At 34.0% G+C, this 20,074-nt stretch overlaps 2 protein-coding genes across 2 annotated transcripts; both read right to left on the reverse strand.

Moving 5' to 3' along the window:
• Window positions 1-6,630: 6,630 nt before the first annotated feature.
• LOC134848866 (uncharacterized) lies at window positions 6,631-13,382 on the reverse strand. The gene is made up of 4 exons (XM_063866377.1): window positions 13,364-13,382; window positions 12,691-12,872; window positions 8,247-8,405; window positions 6,631-7,269 (listed from the first exon to the last, which is right to left on the reverse strand). Exons 3-4 carry the CDS (start codon window positions 8,383-8,385, stop codon window positions 7,082-7,084), a joined length of 327 nt encoding a protein of 108 aa, XP_063722447.1. The 5' UTR covers window positions 8,386-8,405; window positions 12,691-12,872; window positions 13,364-13,382; the 3' UTR covers window positions 6,631-7,081.
• Window positions 13,383-14,445: 1,063 nt separating this feature from the next.
• LOC134848704 (uncharacterized) lies at window positions 14,446-19,814 on the reverse strand. Its single transcript, XM_063866219.1, has 3 exons — window positions 19,403-19,814; window positions 16,998-17,117; window positions 14,446-14,576 (listed from the first exon to the last, which is right to left on the reverse strand). The coding sequence occupies exons 1-3, from the start codon at window positions 19,812-19,814 to the stop codon at window positions 14,446-14,448; spliced, it is 663 nt and encodes a 220-aa protein (XP_063722289.1).
• Between the last annotated feature and the right edge of the window lie 260 nt (window positions 19,815-20,074).

A 20,074-nucleotide genomic window follows, 5' to 3' on the forward strand; every position in this document is an offset into this window, starting at 1 on the left:
TTATTTTTGAATTTAGGAAGTCGATAACTTCAATGGGATATAAAATCTTTCTGTTGAAAACCATTATTTTGATAAATCACAAAACTTAATCGGAGGTAAGATATCTTTTTATTTTTGAATTTAGGAAGTCGATAACTTCAATGGGATATAAAATCTTTCTGTTGAAAATCTTTCTGTTGAAAACCATTATTTTGACGAAAGTTGACTGAATCAAAAAAACTACACCGAAATATTTCATTGTCCTCGAATGTCGAAACATCAAAGATCGATTTTTTTAATTTAACAATCCTTAAAACAATTTTCTCTAGAACTTTTACCACCAAATTTATTTTCAAGGACACCAAATAGCCCGGGTTGACCAAAATTTCTTATTTCCATAATGAGATTTCAACATTTCCCATATAAGAGAAACTTCATGTCATAATTTCCATATATGTGAAACTTCTTGACATACAATTCGATACGTACAGAAAAATGTATAAAATCTCTATGATATGCACTTTTTCATAAATGAATGAAAATTGTATGACAAGTATTTTCCCATAAACCAAAAAGTTGCTTTTTTTCTAAATGTAATTTCGAAAATTTTGTGTTGTGTTCGAAACCGAACGCAAGCGAAAAAGACCTTGGTTTATTCAAAGCACCAAAGGTTGGACGGTCTTGCATTTTCAATGCATAGACAAGACCTGAATTGTTTTAGAGCTGTCTTTCACATAAGATATAAAGACAGTAACAATATTTTAATTTTGGCAAATATTTTCAATAATGATCATTTTTTTAATTTGACTTTTCTTATTAATCAAGGCATATATAAACGTGCCATATAACAAAAATAGGAGTTTTCAGCGTTTTTGAAAAAAACCTATTCAGCGAAAAGGAAAAAAGTCAACATGAGTGTATCCAGGGCTACGTTATGGAAACAATAAAAATTGGAAAATGTTCGTTCGAGTACAAAATTTGAAAATTTGAAAAAATGTTCGTTCGCGGTTGAAAAAAAAAACAAAAAAGAGACTTAGAAAATTTTTGTGTCGCCGTAAAATATTCCTAGTCATACAATTTCCGTATATGGGAATTGTATCATAAGCATTTTTTTAAACAAAAACATCGATTTTTGCATCACCAGACTGTTTTACTAGAATCAAACATCCGCAGAAATTAGTTTATATCTTTTTTCAACCATTTTTCAAAATTATATGAAAATTGTATGACAACCATTTTTCCATACACTTGATATATGGAATTGTATGGTAAGCGTTTTCGGGAAAACAAGCCGGGAAAATAGAGGAAACGCAAAAAATTTCAAACAATTTTTTCTGAAAAAAAGATGTGACACACAAATATGTAATATGGAGAATAGTTTATGTTTCCTACAATAGTATCAAAAAAATATCATATCATTTTCTTGTAATATGTAATAGAATGCTTTGAAATAGTTTGACGATAAAATGGATTCGTTAAATTGCATTTGTCAACCTGATTTTTTAAAATATTTTCAGTACTCACTAATGGTACTACCAGAAATATTAGTTTTGTAGCAAACTAGCTACGATCAGTTGTAACTTTTCAACTTTTACTAATCAAAAACCTCAATGAATTCCTGGTAAAAATTGATATTCTGGTTAGTTATCTTTAAACCAAAACTACAATATACATTTTTCTTACTTAGTTTGACATCAAAACGGTGCCAAATTATTGATACTGTTCTCTAAGTGAGTAAATTAATCTCACCAAACTGGCTTGCAGTGAATTGCTAAAAAAAGTTCAATACTAATCAGATATTTTTTTATTTCAAATCTGAACGATTTTGACACTGGATTTCAAATCTGGAAATTTTTGAAAGCAACCATTCTTGTCAGTTAATGAACGTTTATAAATCGCAATTTTGTCCTAGATGGAAAAATTAAAGAGAATTGTATTTCCTTTCCGCCATTTTAGCATGGCATAGGCTATGAAAAAATTTAGATCTGATGTCATCTATTTGAAAATGTGCCAGACCGATTCGATCCAATATTGCGTTACCAGACGCAAAACCTTTCCTATTAAGATATGAAAAGAATTGGTATGACCAAATTTTCTGCCACTGTTCAGTTTGGAACCCCTTAAGTGCGAGATAGTTCTCCCACAACAACTATTTCGCATAACGATTTTAGCATCAAAGATAGAAGCGCCTGGGCGCGTATAAACTAGACAAAATTGGCAAACATGGCAAAAATGAAAAATAAAAAATTATTAGATATTAGCAATTTATTGCTGCTGAAATCATTTTGTTGATATCTGTCTTGTGTAAAAGCATTTGCTTAAAAAAAATTTTTTGATCGCGATATTGTTCTAAATAAAAGCAGACCACGTAAAGCATATCAAATTTTTTGAAATTTGGAGCAAAAGGTGATTTGTATTAGTAAGAACGAATATGAAAAAAAATTAAATACTGTATTTATGAAAAAAACACTCTCTGATCAGAAATAGTTTGTCACTTTCTTCAAAAATTGAGCAACACTCCCAATGTTATTGTTCCTTCTATTTTCGAAGCGGACTGGTGGTAGGTTTTTTCTCCAGAAAAATTTCAATTTTTTAACAAGCCATTTTTGACAGACCTTTTATATATGATTCTAAAAAAATTGTTGTCCTGAGCTCAAAAATGTTTAAAAGATAGTTCGCTTGTGATAGTTTTTCCTGAAATAATGGGCTTTGAAGATTGCCAATTCGCCCAATTTGGGACAATTAACGCGCAATATATTTCGTGCTATTCACGCGTAAGCGGAGATTTAATACGTTCTTAGAAATTGTTCTAAATTGAATTGAGGCGTGCTCTTTGGTCTATTTAATGCTTTGCTATAATTGAAGTATATCACTTTGTGATTTAGCTAGCGTTTGGCTTGATGATTTTCCAAAAAAAATTTAAGCAAATTTTCGATTGTTAGAAGAAAGTTATTTATGATTTCAATTTAAACTACTAGTAACAAAAAGGTACTACTATGACAGAGCAGTCCCTAGAAAAAGCAACTATGATTGACAGGTCTCGCATCATTTCGCATGTTATAATTTGAAAGCTATAACATTATTCATTTAAAAATCTTGCAAAGTATGTTCAGTTAGAATCTTTTCAGATTGAAAATTGTAATTAATTTAATGTTTATATCAAAAAATTCGCTCGCTTCTGTTTTTTTTGAAGTTTGAGAAACGTAATTGGGTAACCTTAATTGCCATCAAAACTCAACTTTGGCGTTTTTTTCGAAAATTATCCTCCCAAAAATGGTAAAGAGGGAAAATTTACGAAGTAACAAAACATAAAAATTGTTTGAAAACATACTGCAACATCTTACAGAATGACGAAATCATAGTAATTTTTGAATTTGAGAGCTCTAGATGTCGTATTTTCAAGGGACCTGATTATTTTGCAAGTGACCACTCTGTCGTAGTAGTACCGAAAAAATGCAGTCGAAACATTCAGGGCTTTACTCTGATACAAACTGTCTTGTTGCTTGTTTAAAATACATCCTTCCCAGATGATGCGTTTTATAACTTTCCAGATAACAACTGAAGATGCTGTTGATCCCGGTTGTTAACTAGCCCTAAAATGCGGTACAAGTTACTTGTTTGGTCCCGGGAGAAAACTAGTTTAAAATATTGGTCTTGTCTATTTCCTAAAAATAAAAGCAAGGCGCAGGATCCGAACCCACGTTTGTAGCTTAACTACTTATGACAGCTGTATAATCAAAATAGGAGACATTAGGATGCTTACTGTGTGGAATTAACCCAAATACTGTACCTCTGTTTTTATTAGGGACTACAGAACTTTTGAGGGAGGAAAAAATAAACTTGTACTAAAATTTTTATATACTATCTAAAACTGATCGGCGCATTCTATGCACGAGCATCAAAGACTAAGATAATAAATCTGAGTAAGATAAATAGTCAAAAGCTGTCTGCAATATGTATGATTATCATTGGATGCTAAACTAACAGAAAATCATACTGATGACAATCTAAGTTAGCATCAAATCTTGTATAACTATCCCAATCAAAGAAAAAACCAGCGAACCGAGCAAGCGTTCGCTTTTCTTCGATGCCGGCCATTTCTCGCGTGTTTCTATGATCATTTATTCATAGTCATTTATGGCAATCTTGAAACTCACCTCTTTTATTAGGCCTCCTATTCTGCAGTCTGAGCTCTATAATGTAGTTATTCTATATTCAACTTCAATTTTTCAAGTTTGAAAATGTTGAGGAATCTATGGAAATAAATAAAAAGAACTATGCACAAGAGTTTTCTTGTCATAAAACAAAAGAAAGAAATATTGATAAAAACGGAAAACGATTGAAAAATCAATTTTATCAAAAGTACCAGATCCGTATCTTTTCACTAGCAGCACAAAAACAAAGGATATCCATTTTATCGTTAAAAATTGAAACTATTATTTAAAAAAAAAGTTCGAAATATATAATTATTGTTTTTTAATACTTCAAACTTACATTTTTTGCGAACTGTTCAAATAGTCAGCATAATCAAAAATGGGCTCTTTTCCGATACCCCACCCCCAATATTTCATTTTTCCTATTTCATAATTGTTTGTGTTAGAACGTCTAAGTGCGTGATATTACGATGTATTTAAATGAAGACCAAATCTGTTCACAATTATTAATTTGTTCACCATGCAAAATTTTATAATTTATTGCATTAAGACCACGTTAAAATACGTTTTGCTCCAACTTTTGAATAGAGTGCGGATTCTTTATTGTTTGGGTGGTTTTCTTTATTCAGTCAAATTACGACCTTTTACCTAAGCATTTTTGACAACATTTTGTATATCATCTTAAAAATATTGTTTTCTTGAGCTCAAGTTTAAAAAGATATTTCACCTGTAATTTTTTTATTTTTCACCTATTTTTCAAAACGATACGGGGCTTGAAATTTGCTAGTTTGCTCAATTTGGTTTAATCAACGCGTTATATTGCATTCTTAGAACACTTGAATTGAGGCAAGTCATTTGGTCACAATATTCGGTCATAAGATAGGCGGAGCTTCACACCACTTGCGATGCTATAAAAATTTCAAGTGGCAAAAAGGTGGCAAACAATTCAAAAATGTCTCTTAAAACCGAAAGTTTTCAAAACTATAAAAAATTGTTAAGACTCACCCCCCTCAAAACTCATAAAGCACACGCACGCACACAAAAAGCACAGAAGTTTTTTTCTCTCATCAAACGAAGCAATATTGGGCCAGTAAACCGATATAAATTATGCCGAAACCTATTAAACCGAGAAAAGAGAAAAGAAAATAAAAAACAAAACAAAATGAGTCGTATATTTGAAATGCTAAGAAGCTCAAAATATCCCTGTTGCGATAGAAAGGCCTAGTGGATGAATGAGTCCAGGATCTGGGAGATGACTCCTGTGCCTAAAGTTATTTAAGGAAAAAAGTATATTACCCGATTTTAATACCCTTGCTTATCGCAAGAGTAATAAAACACTCTAATTACATTCCTTTGTAGTTAACATAAGCATGTGGGGAGATCAAAAATTCTCGATTATTTTGTCCAATTTTCAAAAATTTTCAAATTGGCTTTAAAGTGTAGTCCGAAATTTTGTGGCTTCGAGTTAGTTTAACTTTTAACAACTTAGCCTCTACAAATTGATTAATTCTCTATAAATTATTTGAATAATTGTTATTTTTCCGTATAAAACTTAAAAACAACTTTTCAAATTAAACGGATTTTCTGTTGTTCAGAAAAATCTTCTGGGATCTGTGATGTTTTTTTTGAAGTTTCTTTGGTACGAAAGATCAAGTTTACCGATTTTTTTTCAAGATTTAACCACTGTTTTTAAAGATCATCAAAAATATCAAACTTTGGCTGATCGAGGTGTTATTTTCGGACTTGAAGATCAAAGGTTACAAAGAGTTAGTTGACAAAAAACGGAGTTTTTAAAAGCTAACTTCAGGCCTTAGCCTAAACTAATATTTTTCTCTTATGAATGATTAATAGAAACGCTAAATTAGCTGACTAAAAATATAAAAACTGCACTCCCATTTAGTCAATTTCGCTAATATGAATTGCCCGCATGGTCGTAATTCGACGCCATCTTCTAGAACTTATACGTGTCCACAAAAGCATGCTCGCTCGTTTCTGATTTGCACAGATACATCATTTACGCATTTGCTAGAAGGTTTTGCAACAGAAGCAATAGAAGTCTTAAGACAAGTGGTGCGCACACAGAGTGCAGCAAACTTGCATACTTTATTGGAGTCCAATCGCGTCTGACAAACCATTGATAAACATTAATCTTCTAAAGCAAAAAATCATTTGCTTTTCGATTCCAATTTGTGTTATTTTGTGGAGTCATAATTCATTTGTTATTTTTTTTTGTTCAGATACGATTTCTTTTTTTATATATCTGAGCTTAATAACTAAAAGCTCGTCTCAAAATCTTTAACCTCAGGGGATCGAAAGTCCTAGAAGTATTCAGTCCTAGACTTCTTCAATTACTAAAAATAGAGTGTCCTTTTTATTAAAAACAGCACAGGAACTATTAAAAACCACACAGAAAAAAGTTAATTGTCGAGAATCTGGCCTGACTTTACACATTTTATAAAAAATAGATCTGATGTTTCACTATGATTACAGGGTGAAAAATTGACGAGTATTACCTAACAATAATTACATATTTTTTGTATACTATTCACCAAAAATTTGTTTATAAGGTTCCAAAATCAATCATTGAAATCAGTTTGGTTACTTTAATAATAAATTAGATGGTCTGTCTTTTCAACGCACAGCTGCTATCAGTTGTAAGAAATCTAAAATAAGACTTGGAAAGTTATTTTGTGTTTTGAGGAAACTTCCAAAATCAAAAGCTTCGAGGAAACATGGTTTTTAATTCGTGAAATGCCTCTGCACGAAAAACTTAAGGTACTGATTCGACATGTAGAAGCCAATTATTGTATTGCTGCACGTTGTTCAGTTTAGAGATCCATTTTGAAGTGAGGAATAGACTAAGTTATGATTTTGTTTTTTTGTTGATACATATCTTCTCTTTTTCCTTTTGAAGGACTACGTTTTGACGTTTTGATTGGGTGAATTGTTCATTCTTGGTCAGTCGTGAACAGCTGGTGTATTTTCAGCTTGACCACTACAACCCCGACCATACACATGCACAGAGTGCAGGTCATGATGAGGAGGAGGGAGATGATGACTGCCAGAGTCACTAGTTGCAGAAACGTCCCCTCCGGGTCACCCGAGTCAGTCGAAAAAGAAGGAAACGGATCCAAGTCTAAAACACGAATCACTATTTTGTTAACAGGGATGGATCTAGGATGTTCTCGAGAGGGAGGGGGGCTTAAATTCGGCCAAATTGATATTCCGAACGCTCTCAGAACTTTATAAAGATCGAATTTTGACAAAAATTCCGGTACCGCAAGCAAATTTTTGAAAAAAAAAATTGAAAAAAAAAAAAAAAATGTTTTCCGCAGGCTATTTTCAACCCTACTCTGCACTAAATCCGCCCCTGCTTGTTATTGAGTTGATTTGAAAACTCCATGAAATCCATCAAATCTGAAAATTTTGAAAAGTTCAAATCTGAAAGATTTCTCTTAGCATTTTTTTTAACTTTAACTAAACAATTTCAGTTAAAAAAGTAAGAAAAATTTGACCTGTGTATTGGTGTTGTAATGGCAAAATGGCAGTGTTTCCGTTACAGTTGTTTTTCATTCGAATAAGTTTTTGATTCCGAGAAACAAGCAACCGAAGAACCCATCGCACGATTTGGCTTTTTTCACACTCGTTTTTGGATTAGTTTCAATTTTCGGTTTGTAATTGGGTAGCAATTGGTGGTTGTAATTGTTGGGTTGGTAGTAGGTCTTGCCAGAAAATCTCCCTAGAACAGAAAGTTCAAGATTTAGTTGAATTTTCAAAAAGTTCAAAGTTGTATTGCAAGTGTCATTAGACATAATCCAAGAAAAAAATAGGTATACTTTAGATGGGACGAGCGGAGAATAATAACGTAAAAAGTTAATAAGAATCCGCTAAGTGTCGAGTTTGCGAGTGCTTATTTCTAGGGCTTATTTCTATCAAAAAAACTTTTAGTTACTTTACTCTGACTGAATTCGTCTGTGTTTTTGGCATGAAATCAATTTCTGATAATGATAACAAATGAACAGATTTAAATTGCTTATTCTAATATTTTTTACTGCTAGATATGCAATCAATTAAACCGACAATTTCTAACTTGAAAATGCTCCCCTCCCTTACCTGATTCGTAGTCCCCGCCCTGTGGCTGCATGAACACTAGTGCGCCTCCCTGGCTGACAACCACTCTCTCGTATCCCCCCTCCCCCTTTCCTTCCTCGACTTGTTCCCGAATCATCCTCCTCTGTCTTCTCATACCCATTAAGCCCTCGTCACAGTCATCTAAAATAAAACCGGACTAAACCCCACGTGAAGGTGTGGTGAGATTGCTAAGTAGATCTGAAGTTTAAAGTTGATCAAAGATCAAAAAATATATACAAAAAGCTTTTTTTTCAGACATATTTCTATACCACATTACCCCAAACACAAATTGATGCAACAAGACTGCTTATATGAGGGCGAATCCCTGAATTTTCCGACTGCCCTCTAATGTCTATAGAGTAAAGTCACACTTTAAAAATGATGAACTTAATAGAATCAGTTATTTTTTTGAGAATTTTTTTTAAATCATCCCCTCCACACGCAATTTTAAGTAGAAAAAGATATAAGTCGCTAATTAAAAAAGCTGTAAATAGACCAAGAAGATGCTTCATTTGAATTTTGAACGGTTTTATATACGGTTTAAATCGCCATAGAAGGTACAAATTGACTTAACAAGACTGCTCGATGAAAGCGAAGCCCTGAATGTTCCAATTGCCTTTGAAGGTCTATAGAGTAAAACTCACTTTAAAAATGATGAAATTTAAGAAAACGGAATTTTATTGTAGTTTTTCAAATTATCGCCTTTACACGCAATTTGAAGTACAAAATGATATAAATTACTGTAGCAAAGCAGCAAATAGACCAATAGGATGCTTCATTTGAATTTGGAACGATTTAAAGACAGATTAAAGTGCTGCTCGACGCGCTAATAGCACGAACTATATCGCGCGTTAATTGAACAAAATTGGCCAAAGTTTCCATTTTTAAACCCCCTTAGCTTCCCAAAAAGTGGTTCAGGTGAATTAAAAACCACCCGAGCATAAATTTTTTATTCATTTTCTTCAAAAATCGTAACAATAAGCGTCTAGCAACGTATAAATTGTTCTAAATAGCTTGCTTTAAATCAGATTGCTTTTAGTTTCTGAGTCGGCCGGACTAAATCGCTGCTCATGAGTTAAGAACAAAATGGCCTCTAGTTAATTGGTTTTTTTTTTTTCAAAACATCATAAATTTTCAAAAAATCACTGTTGAAAATTATATTTTTCATAGTTTAAACTAAAAGCGTCGATACTTGCAGATAGTACAAAGACACCACTAATATGTGGCTAGCTAAAATTTTTGTGAAGAAAACACTCAGCAGAAAAACTTCAATCTTTCTTCAAAAATCCGAGCAGTTACGCAAGAGCACAAATTTTCAGCCCAATATTTAATCAATAATTGTATTACAACGTTAATATTTCACCTTTCATAAAACTAATTCTTTTAAACATCGAAAAAAGGATTATTCGAGCTGGGTAGAAAAATTTGACTTTTTAAGCAGTCAGACTTAAACATTTTTTTACTGCTATTTGTAACGATCTGAATTGAAATTTTAAAAAATACAATGGGGTCTGAAAATTAACAGCTTAGCAAAATTGGGGCAATTAACGCGTATTTATTCTGTGCTTTGAATTTCTAAGCGGCGAACTAATCTGGCTGATCAATCTTTCCAAACTTAAGTTCTTAAGTTTGTAGACACGAATTCCTGATAGACACTATTTTGACCACTATATGTTACACAAGCGTACAAAATGATATAAATTACTGTAGCAAAGCAGCAAATAGACCAATAGGATGCTTCATTTGAATTTGGAACGATTTAAAGACAGATTAAATTGCTGCTCGACGCGCTAATAGCACGAACTATATCGCGCGTTAATTGAACAAAATTGGCCAAAATTTTCATTTTTAAACCCCCTTAGCTTCCCAAAAAGTGGTTCAGGTGAATTAAAAACCACCCGAGCATAAATTTTTTATTCATTTTCTTCAAAAATCGTAACAATAAGCGTCTAGCAACGTATAAATTGTTCTAAATAGCTTGCTTTAAATCAGATTGCTTTTAGTTTCTGAGTCGGCCGGACTAAATCGCTGCTCATGAGTTAAGAACAAAATGGCCTCTAGTTAATTGGTTTTTTTTTTCAAAACATCATAAATTTTCAAAAAATCACTGTTGAAAATTATATTTCTTATAGTTTAAACTAAAAGCGTCGATACTTGCAGATAGTACAAAGACACCACTAATATGTGGCTAGCTAAATTTTTTCTGAAGAAAACACTCAGCAGAAAAACTTCAATCTTTCTTCAAAAACCCGAACAGTTACGCAAGAGCACAAATTTTCAGCCCAATATTTAATCAATAATTGTATTACAACGTTAATATTTCACCTTTCATAAAACTAATTCTTTTAAACATCGAAAAAAGGATTATTCGAGCTGGGTAGAAAAATTTGACTTTTTAAGCAGTCAGACTTAAACATTTTTTTACTGCTATTTGTAACGACCTTAATTGAAATTTTAAAAATTACAATGGGCTCTGAAAGTTAACAGCTTAGCAAAATTGGGGCAATTAACGCGTATTTATTCTGTGCTTTGAATTTCTAAGCGGCGAACCAATCTGGCTGATCAATCGTTCCAAACTTAAGTTCTTAAGTTTGTAGACACGAATTCCTGGTAGACACTCTTTTGACCACTATATGTTACACAAGCGTGTGACTAGAAGGTTTCAAAGCAAAGTCTGAAGAATAAACAAGCGTTTCAAATTCTCATTATTTTCAAAGTTTCACAACTCTATATACTTTAAAAAGCACTTGGAAAAATTCAAGTTTTTTCTTGACAAGGGCACTCTTCTTTATACTACAGATTGATCATTTTAGGGCCTCATTTTCTATGTTGTAATTGGTCGGGCAGTTTTTCTCCAAACTTTTTGACAACTTGAATTAATTTTTTCGAAATTGTCAAGTTTTGAAAATTGAAAGTTTCGCTAGTTTTCATTGATTTTTAATAGTTTTAATAGTTTTAAATCCAACGGCAAAAAAAAATCTGGCTCAGATATCATTCCAAATTGAATTGAAGCAAGCTTAAGGGCCCAAGTAACACGTTACTAGGGCAACACTGTAGGCAAAATTTCATAACAGGTGACGATTCGTAACAAGCGACAATTCGTATCAAGGCATTGGCAAGTAGAATACGCTTGCTCCGCTTCGCTTCACTGCGCTTACACCCGGCACGAGAGGAATACTGCGCGTGAATCAGTGTTCCCCGCTTAATCTACTTTTACGAATTGTCGCTTGTTACGAATTGTCGCCTGTTACGAATTGTCGCCACACGTACTGGATGATAGAAAGATAACAAGGTATTTGACTGTGTGGGGGATGAACAAACTACTTGAAATACTTTAAAGGGCAAAGGAAAAGCTCAGGGCTGTTACGAACGAGCAGCCTGGTTTGATTGATCTATTTCAATTTGTTTGAGTTCATGATTTTTTCGCGGGATTTTGTAAAATTAATAGCACCGAGCGCACTTTGATTTTAATCGATTGTAATGGGTTTCTGAAACTGAATTCGATTAATTTTGCCACAATAATACCTGATAATTGATTTTCGTTGAAAAAAAATCCCTTAGAATAGATAATAATCCATTTCATTTTTAAAACTAAATTCGGTTGTTTGCAGAAGTTTTGCAAATGTTGCAAGAATCTGTATGTTATATCCTTTACATTTGTTATTAGCAAGGAAATTCTAAATTCAAATACGTTCAACTCCCAATCCTACCACACTAAACTGGGGGATGGTAGGAAGAGGCAGAGGTCAACCATTGACCCATTTCAACCATTGCCCTTCCCCTTGTCCAACACCCCCACCCTACTTGAACGTGAGAGGGGGCTTGGGCAAAGGGCAATTTTGGTTAAAATAAAAAAAAAATGAAAAAAAAAAATTAAAGTGTCAAGAATTGAGATTTGAAAAAAGTGGGAAAAATTATAATATAAAAAAATCATTATTTAATTTAAAAAAAAACGCGAAAAGTGAGAAACTTTGAAGGGTAATACGTAGCAACTGCACTAAACTGGAAATGAGATAAACTTAAAACAAAAATTCTAAATTTCATAAACAACTTTTCAAAAAACCATTCTAACCGATTGATCCGAATTTAGGATTATGATCCAGTTTTAGTGTATATAATCAATAATTTTGTAATTTTAAAGATACTGGCCATAAAGTGGCGGTATAATCGATTATGATCCATAGGCGCTTGGGAAGATCAAAAAAGCAAGTTCGATTACTTGAAATTGTGAATACAGCGATGTATTATTACTGCTCTTTATATATTGGCGCCGAAACTTCCTCGGGTTCGTGGGCCAGAAATGGTAGTCAAAAATTAGTACCAAATGCAACCAGAATACATGAGATGTGAAAGGGGTGATCGCCCTGTTTCCACTGCTCCCTTCCTCTCGGCCCATTTGTGGACTCTGGCAATGATGACTGCTAACCTGGTATGCTGCAGACGGAATTGGGGGTGGCTTTGGTGGCATCACAGGAGTAGAGTTCACAGTGCAGATAGATCACAGCAGTCTGATCCACCACCAGCTGAAAGGCTTCGAAGGAGAACCTATCCACGTAGGGGTTGTTCGAGGGGGAGGGTAGGCGACGGAAGGTGGGGTCTGTGGGACACCTGGAAGAGACAATCAAACAAATTGTTTTTGATATTGATTGCAAACTAATATTGCCAGCTCAGACAAAAAATCAATAGCATCTCGAATGAGAGATTGGCTAACAATACAGCTTGTATCGTCTTTTTTATGAGTGGTTTTTTATGTCTTTATATGGTACCAGAAGAGCTCAGAGAAACCACCAGTCAAGACAAGGCAGATTCGAACCCCTCACCAACAAAAGGGTCCTCCCTTTGGTATAAATTTACGACATTCATATTAAACCGACCAAACCTAAAAATGGTCTAAAGCACATTTGGCGCCAAAAATTACAAATGTTGAAGGAGAGCGCCAGTTTTTTGGTCAAATTTTTCCAAAAAAACGCCCAAAAACGGCTACTCTGACCATTTTTTTTATTTGCCTGCGGCGCAAATTTTTTGTTCAATTTGGGTATTTATACTGTTCTGAGAGTATAAAACCCTAGATCCGCCCCTGGGATACCCTGTATACTCACCCATCCCTCTGTAAGTAGTATCTAGCTGGGTCGATGGGGGAGTTGGTTTGGGAAGCCCAGCATGTCCTGGCTACTAGTTGCAGTCCCCCCTGCTTAGTCTCCAGCACTGCCTCGAAGAAGATCTCCTCCCCAATCGTCACAACCACAGGGTAATCTGACTGGCTAGAAAGAAGCAGAAAAATGACAACTTACATGTATGAGCTTTAATTTTGTGGACTTGATGTGATGCAAAATAAAGTCAATTTTTTCATGTATAATTGTTTTTGTCCTACCACGGCAGATCACAAACTGGGAGTTTATGCTTAGTTTTATTGCTGAGAGTTTGCACCGTTTCTTTTATTATTAGCTTTTTTGGCATAAAAAATATACGTTATAGTTTAGGGCAGATAATGTTGGCAGGGTTTGCCGAAAAAAAAAACTACAAACAGGCGACCGGAAACAACCATAGCTTCAACTTTTACGTCCCTAATCAAACATGCCATTTTTACCAAATTGTATTTAAAAGAGCAACTCACTTGAACCACTCTTTGTACTGTGGTGACCTGTAGAGTCTGAGTTTGTACTGGAATGTGTTGAAGCTGGTGGCGTTGAGGGGCACCTCCTGCAGAGATCTGAAGAAGGCTGTGGCCACTCCCTTGGCGTCAAATGAACAGAATAGAGTGATTTGAAACCTGCCAGGAGAAGAAACAGAAAAACAAAAGAATAATCTCAAACCTTACCAGGAGACCCAACAGAAGAGTAAAGAAGAGAATCTTATCAAGACTGATAGAAAAGAAAAGGTATCATTTGCTTGTATGTTCTTTCATTTATAAAAACAACAGTGCGCTGATTCGCAGCCAGCTCTCACAATTAAGAAATCATCTTGTTAATTTATCCGACAAATTATCGTGTGATGCAAAAAATCTTGCAATACACATAACTTTTCAATTTTTCGAACAATTTAACACGATAAAAAATCACCATGTTTTGCAAAGTCGAGTGAAAAATCTAATGTTATAAAAAACCCTTGATTCGTTATCATGGGTTCCATCAAATTGAATTTTGAAAATTGAATCTGAAGAACTCTTGATCATTGAAAACCTTTATGTATTAGCATCTCCTGGGACGTACCTGCTGTCCCTGGTGATGGCTAGCTCTCCCTCCCGACTGATGATGTTGGTGTTGCCCACTTCCGACTTCTTGTTGATCACCTGTCTGTACACCACCTCTTTCCCTAGATTACACAACCATCAGGGTCGAACCATATAAATCTTCAGTCTATACCGATCCAGTCGGGATAATTTGAGACACTAATATTATTTTAATTAAAATCATCGGATTCCCAAACACAAACTACAAGTTCAAAAATTCAATCGTTTCCGAGATGCTTATATTCGAAAAGAGTCTCGTTTAATTCGATTAATGATGATGATGATGATGATTGGCTTTACCACTCTTTCTTGAACACAAGAGTGGTAGAAGGCTCACAAAGCCTCACAGAATAAAACAGTTTTCAGGGTTCGTTTAAACAGCGTAAAATCAATAATATCTGTCAAGAGAACAGGCAGTGAGTTCCAAATAACAGCTCCTTGGTAGGCAATGCTCTTTTTGGTAAATTCTGTTCTGCATTTCGGAAGGATAAACTTTTGTCTGCGCGAAGGGTTGACAGAAGCAGAATTCTTTTTGAAAAGGTTGTATAAATAATCGGCACAGTTCCAATTGTGAAACACGCGAAACATAAAGCAGCATATTTTGAACCTAATTCTTTGGTAAACTGGAAGCCAGTGCAATTTCTTCAGTAACTCGTTTGTTGATGCTGTTCTCCTCGTAGCACCTAAAACAAACCTGGCGGCAGTGTTTTGAACTTTCTGTAGTTTAATAAGTAAAATTTTATTCACTTTCATATATAACGCATTGCAATAGTCAAGCTTTGACAGAATAAAGCTAGTAACAAACATTTTTCTTTGGTCTAAAGTCAGAAAACGTCGAATGGAATATAATTTACGCAATTTTAGATAACATAACTTGCAACAATGGTTTATTTGCTTCTCAAATGACATGTTGTAATCAAGGTAGAACCCCAAAAGTTTGGTAAAGCATTTAGGAACCTTTTCTTTATTAAAAATTTTCACTGGCTTTAAATAATCGTGATGCAGTTGTCTACCGAAAAACACTACTTCTGTTTTTCCATCGTTTTTGTTAAGACTTAAGTGCATTTGGGAGCATAATTTTTCAATGTTTTCTTGTTTGTTGTTATTTTGCATGAGATTAATCTTCAAAAACAGTTGAGAATCATCGGCATAAAAGTGGTACGCAATTGTTGCTATCAATAAGGTAATCAAGAAGAGGTTGCAAATAAAGGATGAATAAAATCGGCCCCAAAACAGAGCCTTGTGGGACTCCAGTTTCGACCTGAATTTTGTCTGACAGACTACTATTTACCAAAACTTGTACAAAGCGGTTACTAAGATAAGTTTCAAACAATTTTTTAACTGTGTGCGCAATACCAAATTTGTTTTCAAGAACCTTTAATAACAATGAATGGTCAATTGTATCAAACGCAGCACAAAAATCCATTTGAACAACGTAAAAACACTTTTCCGAATCAATTTTAGAATATATATAATGAGAACAGAGCAAGAGACCACTCTCTGTTGAATAAACTTTACGGTAAGCCGACTGAAATTGAGGCCAAAGCCAATTTGAGGTTAAATGTTCACTCATCTGTGAAAGTACAAGCTTTTCAGTAATTTTTGACAAGCTGACAAATTAGTAATCGGGCGATAACTTGACATAGTTTCTTGGTTTAAGCCATGTTTTAGAAGTGGTCTGATGACTCCTTGTTTAAAAACATCAGGAAAAACGCCAGATAAGAGAATGCAATTAAAAAGATCTGAAAAAAAGGGTATATTCTTCGCAATAAAATCTTTTAAGAACCGAGTAGGAATAATGTCCACAGGTGACTCTGAGGTCCGTAATTCATCTAATACGTCGAGTAGATCTATTGGAAAAATACTAGCGAACTCAGACCATACGACTAGATCATTTGACGTGCAATCCAGGCTTCTATTAGTTTTAGGCAGTTCATCAACTATGTCGATTACCTTTTTCTTAAAGAAAATGTTGAACCTGTTTGCTAGGTCGAAAGTAGATGAGTTCACAGGGAGTGTATCATTCTTGTGAATCATCAGTTCATTAAGGCAATAAAAAATCATTTTCGAACTCTTAGAAGAAAAATTGAGAGTATAGAAATCATTACGTTTTATCGAAAGTACAGATCTGTAGTAAGCGACTTTTGCTCGGTACGCTTCACGGTTTTCCGGGGTGTCATGTTTCCTAACGTCGCGTTCCAACTTTCGTTTTTTCCTTTTTTCCCTTTCGCATTCGGCATCGTAGTAACGGGGTTTACCATCACGACTGATCTTCTTTTTAACAGTTATAATTTCACTTCTTTTCAGGACAGATGCATCATGAAAGGTATTAAATAACGAGTTAACAATCATTGAAGGACAGTTTGATTGTAAAATAAAATCAGACTTAGCAATTGCAGACGTCTCAGTTAAAATAGAATTAAAAATGGAAACACGATCAGCTTGATTGAATGATTGACAGATATGTATTCAAGTCTTAGCTTTGGCATTAATAGAGCAAGTACCTGCTTTGATCTGTTGGATTGTGCCGCATGATGAGAACTGGAACTGGAGGTGGAAGCTCCTCTCCTCCGTGTCATTCCGCAACTCACACTGTCCGTCATTCAGCACCAGCGACTCTTCAACTGCAAACACATGAGCTCATATGTACTTTGAAAACAAACTAGCTATCGACATAAACATTTTAGAAGCGGACTTTCAAAAAAAGCTTGAAGATCCTACAACTTTTTTAAGTTAAGTTTTTTGTGCTCATTAATTGAAAAAAAAAATACGACTAAGAACGTAAAACTAAGAAAAATTAAGTAATTGCAATAAATCAAGAAAACATGTCTTTCCAGTTTTTTTTCTATTAAAATTTGTTCTTAAACATTTCAGTTTTACCTTAACAGCGGTAAAAAAAACTTCATTCAATTAGTTCTCTAGCAATCGAAGTTACTTCTAACACTTCATCGGTGTTAACGAATTTAACGGAAAAAGCTATCAAATAAGCAGCTAATTTTGAAACAGGGAAACAACAGCACTTTTCAGTTGCTTCAAGTTTAACACAAAAAAAATAGTTTACACGCAGAAGCGGATTTAACATGATGTGAAACCTATGAAGTAAGCAAATCATGCTTAACTTCTCTGATTTAAGTAATCAATTTTCATCGTCATTACATTTATTGTTCCGATCATTGAAAATGAAAAGGAATTTTGTATTCGGGTGTGTTTTAATTTTTTTTTCGACTGAATTAAGTTTTTTTGAGTAAAATTACATAGTAAGAAATTTACTGTCAAGAGTAGGTATACTGCTGATTTTTTTCTTCCATCTTTTTTTGCTTTTCAGCTTTTTGCATCGAATCATTTCAACTTTTCGTAATGATTTATTGTTTAAATACAGAAAAAAAAACCAACACAGGTCGTTACAAGAAAGAGGCGCGTGAAAACGGGCTTCAATGTTCCATGCGGTTTTGCGATAATATTTGAATTGGTTGTAAAAATAGTGAACTTTTTATTGAATGGAATCTATATTGCAAACAATTTATTAAGATTATTATAATCATCAAACACTTTCTTTCGAAGTAAATCATTTTTCTACCCATTAGGATGTAAAGTCTCACTTCACTGCTTTAGTCATAAATAAAATGAAAAAAAATAGAAAAACAACAGTTCTTAGGCGATTATTACAGTAAAAAATAGAATGAATGGTACTTAATTTTCAATCTGTAAACTAAAGGAAGTGACAAAAGGATCCAAACGAAAGGATCCATACCAATTTTTCAATGAAACTTTTTGTTTAGTTGGAATTACGTTTCTGCTAACAACAAAAGCATCTTATATCGTGATTTTGTTTTTTGGCCAAAGTCGTCAAAAAAGCCATAAAGTTGATTTTTAACCCAATTTTCAACTGGAAATTTTCAACCCCTCTTTTTTGCGAAAAAAAAATCTGTTTTAGTTTGTCAGCCACATGTTTTCAAGTTTTTAACGAGGGTGATGTGGTAACTGAAACCTGGAAATAAAAATATTAAATACTGCCCGTACCAGGAAGAAGCACTGAAGGTTCCGATTGCCTTTTAACCATAAGAAGTATGCAAAAAATAATGACAGGTAAAATATCTTTTTTATAATGACAAAAATTGCTAAGTAAGAAGTTGAAATTTGTCTGGAGAAAAAAAAACGAGCACAAATATTCTGTCACTTTCTTTGAAAGTCGGAACAACAAGCTATTAGCTGAAGAACTATTTTTAATCTCTATTTTGTCCAAATTGCTACAACATATCTTCTTTCAACAGCGTCACGTACCCTTTGACACACAGACCGAGTGTGAAATTTCGAATCATACAATTTCTATAATATGAAATACTAATATTTTTCACGTCTTTAGAACTCTATGAAGGCTCTATGGTTATGTAACTAAATAAACTGAAAGTATATGCTGTTTCTAAAATTTTTCCAACCACTTTTGCTTTGCTTGTAGTTGCTGAAATTTTTGATGATGTTAATCATTCGACTGTAATATACCAATAGTTTACCGCCAAGAAAAAAAATCTGCTAATCAAAAAATTTGCTTGGTTGTTGCAAAAAAAATGGTTTAAAACTTGCTTGTTTGTTTCATTAAAAAAACGTTTGTCATACGATTTAATTTATTAATATTTAATTTATTCATAACAATTTTTTTCATTAACCAAATCTTATTTTACCATGAGACCCTATGGATTTGCCAAAGACATTAAAGTTATCAAAATAGTTAATGATAGTTACAAAAACAATCAAAATAAATTTTGCAAAAAAAGTCGGACTCGCTTTTTTCATTTAACTGTTATATCGAACTGAAAAATTAATATTTTCCTTCTATAGAATTCATTCCAGGCAACTGGACAAAAGAGCCACATGGAACCACGCGTGCGATGAAAAATTGGCGTTAAAATACCTGTCAGGCTGTGTGCAACTGACACCGACATCTCAGTGTCTGTGCAATTCAGAGACACCCCCGACCCCTTCTCACACTTCCTGCCGTAGAAGCCAGTCATGCAGTGGCACACAAACATCTCATCCTTCGACACTCTCCCTCCCCCCACCCCAGTCGCCAACACATTACAGTTGCCCCCATTCATGCAGGGATTCTTCCCACATGCCCCCATGTTGTCCTGTCGCGTCTCAATTTCACTGAATTCGGGGTAACTGTTGCTGCTTTGAGGTAACTCTAAGGGACTGTTTACAGAATAACTGTTTTCAGGGTGATTTTGGGAGGCTGTGGCTAGTTGAAAGAATGGAAAGTTATGAGTTATAGCTAAAAGTAGAGCAGCCGCGAGTGCTATCGGAAAGCTGAGTTGACGACTCATAGAGAATCATTGCGCATTGTTTGTAAATTCCTGAGAAAGATATTTGGGAAATGAAAAAACACTAATTAAAATTCAATAAGTTTTATGAGTAAAATTGATTTTTTTCACGTAAAATAACATTAAAATACAGAACTACTACAAATTACAACAATTTGACTTAAAATAAATCGTTTGAAACAAAAAAAATTGCTGGAAAAAGTATCGGCTCAAATGATCTTTTATCAACTAAACAGTTGCTCTTGGCTCATTTTAGCAACGGA

The sequence above is a fragment of the Symsagittifera roscoffensis genome, chromosome 6, assembly GCF_963678635.1.
Source record: "Symsagittifera roscoffensis chromosome 6, txSymRosc1.1, whole genome shotgun sequence".
In the NCBI taxonomy this organism is placed as follows: domain Eukaryota; kingdom Metazoa; phylum Xenacoelomorpha; order Acoela; family Convolutidae; genus Symsagittifera; species Symsagittifera roscoffensis.